The following is a 6907-nucleotide window of genomic DNA, read 5'->3' on the forward strand; positions in this document are numbered from 1 at the left end:
AGAGCGTCTCGGCTGGCACATCACGGCACTCCATCCGGCACTGCAGACAGACAAATAGGCAGTCAGGGTCATGCAGGCTCAGAGCCCTGCCAGGGAACCAGAGGGCAGACAGCCAAAGGGTGATGGGGAGGAGAGGTGAGGGTGGGTCAGGGACCTGTGAAGCCAGCAGGAACTCACATCTCGCCATAAGCCTTGTCTAGCCCCTGCAGAAACCACCTGTGTCGGGACAGATAACCTCCTGTATCTAGAAACCACTTTCTCCATCTCAGCCCAGTCTCCTCCTCCAGGAAGTCTTCCCAGCCAGACTTTCTAGGATCCTACACACTGACTCTCTAAATCTTGTCCTCCCAGATCCCTGTGAGCTCTTCGTGGGCAGAAGCTCATGGTCGATTCAAGTAGAGCCTGCTACAAGTATGTGTTAAACGAAATAAAAGCATGAGTGAATAAATAAATGTCCAAAAGGGTGATTTTTTTTTTCCTCCCAAGCTTCTTATCACCTGACTATGCCACATCCTCTCCTTTTTGTAGGTTTTTCTTTTTATTTTAGTTCAACAAACATCCTTGGATTTCTTACTTTCTTTTTTTTCGTTTTGACTTGCCAGAGGGTGTGTATACTCATGAGAGGGAGAGGGAGGAAGCACCCCCAGTGAAGCATGGTCATACCACAGTCTCTTCTCCATTCCTGCATTCTGTCAGGACCTGGGGCATGCACACACATGTACCTGGTATGTTTTTCAAGCTGGCAGGGCCAGCATTCGAACTATGGCTGGCCCTGTGGGATCTGGCTCCCTTAACCACGAGGGTACAGGCCAGCCATGTACTAAGAAGTTTTTATTCTTTTTTTTTTTTTGGTTTTGGGAGATGTTTTTGCTATAGGGCACATGCGCTTGCCAGAAAAACAGAGAGAGACAGAAAAACAGAGAGAGACAGAGAGACAGAAAATGAGAAATCACCCCCCAGGGGGGATGGCCACACCACCATCACTTCTCCTCCATTCTCCTCTCAGGATGTTGGGCACGCACGCACACACGCCCAGTGTGAGTTTAAGCCACCAGGTCCGGGACTTGAACCATGGTCAACTACATGGGAGTCCAGTGACATAGTCATTATGCCAACTGCTGGTCCTCGAATTTTTTATTCTTAATTAGCCTTACCCTCAAGGAGCTTTCCATCAAGCGAAGAAAGTAGCTGAGCATACCTTATTTTATTTAACCCTTCCAACAACTCTGCCAGACAAGAAAGCCAAGGAGAAACTTTAGTCTCAAAGAAGTTAAGGTTACCCAGCTAGTAAGTAGCAGAGCTGGGATTTAGCCCAGATCACATGTCTGAAAAGCAAGTGAAAACAGAACCTGGTTTCCCTAGATTTGTACTTGGAAAGATGAAACTTGATGTCCTTGTTCTGCCTTTTTTTTTTTTTAACCCAAAAGCCCAACCCCCAAGATTGAGTTCCCCTCAGCAAACGGATAGCTTGTCTTACATAGTTTAGAAGGTCCCCCAAAACTGGCATTTAGGGGAACCAGCAGTTAGCGTAATGGCTATGTCGCTGGATTCCCACGTAGTCGACCGCAGTTCATGTCCCGGACCCGGTGGCTTAAAACTCACACCGGGCGCGTGTGCGTGCGTGCCCAAGATCCCGAGAGGAGAATGGAGGAGAAGGGATTGCGGCGTGACCATCCCCCCTGGGGGGTGATTTCTTGCTTTCTGTCTCTATGTCTCTCTCTGTCTGGCGAGCGCACGTGCCCTACAGTGAAAATCTCTCAAAAAAAAAAAAAAAAAAAAAAAAAACTGGCATTTAGGTGGTGCCAGAGAACCATACGTGCTTTCTACTCACAGGGGCTACATGCAACCATGTGAGGAAGGGTCCCAGGATAGCCTTGGCCCCACAGGAAGGGCATACCAACCCCTATGGGGTGCTCTAGGCATCAAGAAACTCATCAAGTCCTGGACATAAGTTCAGTTTTCAGAAAACACCTCAGGAGCACGGAAAGCCTTAAGAGGCCAGAGAACCCAGCTGAGTGACACCAGGAAAAAACAACCAGACCGAGGCAGATGGTGAGACAATCTGCAGTGCTACTGCCCTGGTCTGGTCCCCAGACGGGTCATAGCAAGGGACTGGGCTGGACTGAGACCTGCAGGATACAACCACATGGAAAACGTGGCCCTGGATTGCATACTGATGTGGAGATACCTACTGTAAAGGACATTTTGGGGAAAACCAGAGAAATGTGAACATGGTCTGAGTATTAGGATGCTCTGAAATTTTGTGAAAACAAAACAGTAAAGATAGCTACCTGGGTCAGGGGGAGGGGAAACAGGATGCAAGATGAAATTCATAGGATAATCTCATCTGGGGAAAAACGCTCAGGAAGCAGTCACTATGGTGTTAACAGTCCTAATCTCTAAATGTTAAGAATATGATCGTGGGAACCAGCAGTTAGCGTAATGGCTATGTCGCTGGACTCCCACGTAGTCGACCGCGGTTCGCATCCCGGACCCGGTGCCTTAAAACTCACGCTGGGCGCGTGTGCGTGCGTGCCCAAGATCCCAAGAGGAAAATGGAGGAGAAGGGATTGCAGCGTGACCATCCCCCCTGGGGGGTGATTTCTCGCTTTCTGTCTCTATGTCTCTCTCTGTCTGTATGGCGAGCGCACGCGCCCTATAGCGAAAATCTCTCCCAAAAAAAAAAGAATATGATCGTTTCCTTTTCCTTCTGCTTGTCTCTATTTCTAATGTTCTAAAATGCATAGTACTCCTGCAGTAATGAAAACATAGATAAAAAGGTTCTGTGGCGATCTGAGAGGCGTACTCACTGCGCGCTGGATGCAGTACTGAATGCTTTATACACAGCACCTCATTTTATTCTTAAAATATCCTGGCCTGGTAAGATGCTCTAGGCTCATCTTACACTTTCTCTGACCCAGCCCTGGAATCACCCATTAATCTAAGAAGGCCTAGAACCAGGGCCTTTGGAGTATTAGACCACACCACACCATGGAAACCCAAGCCAGATGGAAGTCATTCACCTGCTCCACGGGCCACACTCTGGCCTGCCTCTGCGTCTTGGCCCTGGCCTTCTCTGCACAGGGCCACTTGGCCAACAGCCACCTCTAGACTGAGAGTCTCCACAAAGTTTGATTCCCCACCTCCCCCCAACAAAGCTCATCTCCTCCTCCATGCCCCCACTGGGCACTTTAAGGCACCTCATTTCCAAGTGGGCCTCCCTGCTCAGCTGGAAGCTGCAATGCTCTGAGGTATGCACCCGTTTATTCTCTTTTTTTTTTTTTTAAGATTTATTTAATTTTATTATTATTATTATTTTATTACAAGGCACACATGCTCACCAGAGAGATAGAAAAGAAATAAAGTGAGAAAGCAAGCCGCCAGGTCCAGGACCTGAACCATTGTTGGCCATGTGAGAGTCCAACCCCTCAACCACCATGCCACCTGCTGACCGCCCCTCCCTCCCAGTTTAAAATTAAGAAAACTGAAGCTTGGGATGGCCCTGTGGCCTAGTGCTTAAGAGAGATGGATCCCACATGGCTGACCACACAGTTGGAATCCCAGTTCCAATAGCTGGAAAAATACACCAGGCGTGTGTGTGTGTGTGTGTGTGTGTGTGTGTGTGTGTGTGCCCAAAATTCCAACAGGGGGGAGAAATGAAGGAGAAAGAATTGCTGCAGTACCACACCCCGCTTGGGGGTACTTTCTTCCCTTCTCTCTATCTCTCTCATAAGTACACATGCCCTCTGGCAAATAAAAAAGAAAACAGAAGCTCAAGGACAGACTCCAGCTTGCCAAGACTCATGTCTGACCCAGAACAAGTCTCACTCTCTGTCCTGATTGTTCTTCCAGTCTATGACTGGATCCATCATTTAAACCTGCTGTCCCTCACTCCAGCCCTCTACTGAGCCCAGAAGAGCCAGGCGCAATTCTGAGGCTTATCCTTGAGCAGCTCCGACTGAGGCAGGAGGCCCACCTGGAAATGAGGAGGTGCCCTAGAGTGCCCAGTGGGGCCACGGAGGAGGAGATGAGCTTTGGTGGGGGAAGGTGGGGAATCAGGCGTTGCGGAGACTCTCAGTCTAGAGGTGAGTGTTTGCCAAGTGGCCCTGTGCAGAGAAGGCCAGGGTCAAGACGCAGGGGCAGGCCAGAGTGTGGCCCATGGAGCAACTGAATGACTTCTACCTGGCTTGGGTTTCCATGGTATGGTATGGTCTAATACTCCAGAGGTCCCCTGGGTGATCTCAGGGCTGGGTCAGAGAAAGAATAAGATGAGCTTAGAATATCTTACCAGGCCAGAAGGGGAGGAGTACTCAAAGAATGATAGAGGCCCTGTCCAAGGGACGCAGGAGCCCATCTGAAGGACTCCTACTGGTAGAGTGACCACATTGGGGTTTACCCAGGATTTCCCAATTTCACCACTGAAAGTGTCACATCCTGGGAAACCCCTCAGTCCCAGGTAAATTGGGATAGCTGATCACCCTACCATGGGCTAAATCTGGGACACGCTATATGTTAAAACAAGTAATGAGGGGACCAGCAGTTAGCGTAATGGCTATGTCACTGGACTCCCATGTAGTCGACCGTGGTTCAAGTCCTGGACCCGGTGGCTTAAACTCACGCCGGGCATGTGCGTGTGCGTGCCCAAGATCCCAAGAGAAGAATGGAGGAGAAGGGATTGTGGTGTGGCCATCCCCCCGGGGGGTGATTTCTCACTTTCTATTTCTCTGTCTCTCTGTCTGTCTTTCTCGCGAGTGCATGAGCCCTATAGCAAAAACCTCTCCAAAAAAAAAAAGTAATGACTTATTATATATCAGATTATATCTCACTGAATAAAATAAGAAACCAAACTACAAAGAGGTACAAAGAAAGAAAGAAATGGATAAGCCCAGCTCAGTGGCACAGCGGTCATGAGCTGCTCAAGAGAGACTAAATCTTGGGGCCAACAGGTGGCACGGTGGTTAAGGTGCTGGACTCCCACCTGGCTGACCACAGTTCCAGTCCTGGACCTGGCTACTTGCTTTTTCACTTTCCCTGTCTCTGTCTCTGTCTCTGTCTCTGTCTGGTGAGCATGCATGCCCTGTAGCAAATTAAAAGATAAATACAATTAAATAAGTAATTCTTTAAAAAGAGAGAAAGAGACCAGATTTCACATGGCAACTGTGGTTTGACTCCCTTGCCTGGTCAGCCTGAGACACGTTAGGTATGTGTGCAAGTGACCATGATCTGGCGGTTGGAGGACAGAAAGAAGAGGATCATGGCTTGGCCAGACCTGTGAGGAGTGTTTTTCTTTCTCTCTTTCTCTTTCTCTCTCTCGCTTGTGTTCTTTCATGAAAACAGGAAGGAAAATAATAAACAAATGGAATGTTTGATGAGGAACGGGGTATTTACATAGCTTCAAAGTACCTTCCCTTCAAATGCTTATTAAATACAAAGGGGAAATGAGAAATGTCAGAGTGGAGAAGCCTGGCAGATACCACCTTAATCAAGTGATCAAAGGGAACACCATCAGCAACAGGACAAGTTCCGACCGGGTGTGGCCTGACAGGATGCGATGAAAAGAAGAGTGTCACTTACTGCTCTCCCTGCCAAAGACACATAGCATAAATCCACGCCTGAGGCAACATCAGATAAACCCAAAATGAGGAACATTTTACCAAAGGACTGGCCTTTAAGGGTCCAGGTCATGAAAGTCAAGGAGAGACTCAGAACCTCTGCAGACTGAAGGAGAGAGACAAGACCTGAGTGGATGAGGAGTACATGAGAGGACTACGTGACGGGAGGGGAGCAGTGGCGAGAAAGGGGACTGGGAGACAGCAGTAGCCAGATCTGGCAACACCATTCGCACCCAAATAACCTACTGAGCATGGAGGCCCCAGTGCTACAGCAGACGTTCCACACCCTCGTTCTTCAGCCCAAACTTAGGGTGCTGCTGTGTTATCAGCCCTCTGCTGCAAAACAGAAACATGAAGCCCAGGGCACGCAGCGGCTTGTTAGGATCTCCCAGCGCTCCAAACCATCAGGAGCACTCGAGTATGGCTTCCAAGGAGACCAGAATCTCTAAATCTAAGCTTGGAAGCTGCTTTGTCTTTACAAGTCCTTGGACAGGTTATTCTGGACAGTGAATATGTCACTGGAAGGGCAGTGACAACTGAACTCTGCTTGGTAGGTTAGAATCCAACCCAGGACCCCAGCCCTGGGGCCCCGATGTACCCACTGCTTGAAATACCCTGGGAAAGGACAGGCCCTGCCCAGACACTGCCCACCCTCCTTCCTGGAGCAGGCTCTGGAGCAGGGCTCTATGTTGGCTCTGAAGGTCGTTCTGCGACAGTGGTGGGTAGTGCAGAGCCGTAGACAGACCAGGTGCCCAGTGAGTGTAAACGCTGCTTAGCCCTTTAAGATAAAGAAGGGGGACCAGCAGTTAGCATAATGGCTATGTCGCTGGACTCCCACGTAGTCGACTGTGGTTCGCATCTCAGACCCAGTGGCTTAAACTCACGCTGGGCGCGTGTGTCTGCGTGCCCAACATCCTGAGAGAAGAATGGAGGAGAAGGGATTGCAGCATGGCCATCTCCCCTGGGGGGTGATTTCTCGCTTTCTGTCTCTCTGTCTCTCTGTCTGGCGAACAAACACGTCCTAAAGCAAAAAACCTCTCTTAAAAACAAACAGACCAAAAAAAGGTGGCCTTCTGAGACTGCTTCCTTATCTTATATCAAGTCCATCTGTCAAAGCTTCAGTATCCAACTCTTCTTGGCTTAATATTCTGCCTTTTCTACTTTACCAGGCTCAGCAGGAAGCTGCAAGAGGACAGGGAGAATCAAGCCCAAAGTCTTGCACTGAACGATCATAACTGGCTTCTTTCCAGTCACCATGACTTGTCCGACTTCAGCCAACCTTCTGATCATCTTTC

At 49.1% G+C, this 6907-nt stretch overlaps 1 protein-coding gene across 1 annotated transcript in view; it reads right to left on the bottom strand.

The window, feature by feature from the left end:
• Positions 1–6907, bottom strand: part of STARD10 (StAR related lipid transfer domain containing 10) — a gene marked incomplete in the record, with an annotated part of 33365 nt that overhangs the window by 4237 nt on the left and 22221 nt on the right. The window contains 1 exon segment of the mRNA XM_027774065.1: positions 1–40. Coding sequence (XP_027629866.1) covers positions 1–40 — 40 coding nt within the window.

Source organism: Tupaia chinensis, unplaced genomic scaffold, assembly GCF_000334495.1.
Source record: "Tupaia chinensis unplaced genomic scaffold, TupChi_1.0 Scaffold000047_1, whole genome shotgun sequence".
Taxonomy (NCBI): Eukaryota; Metazoa; Chordata; class Mammalia; order Scandentia; family Tupaiidae; genus Tupaia; species Tupaia belangeri.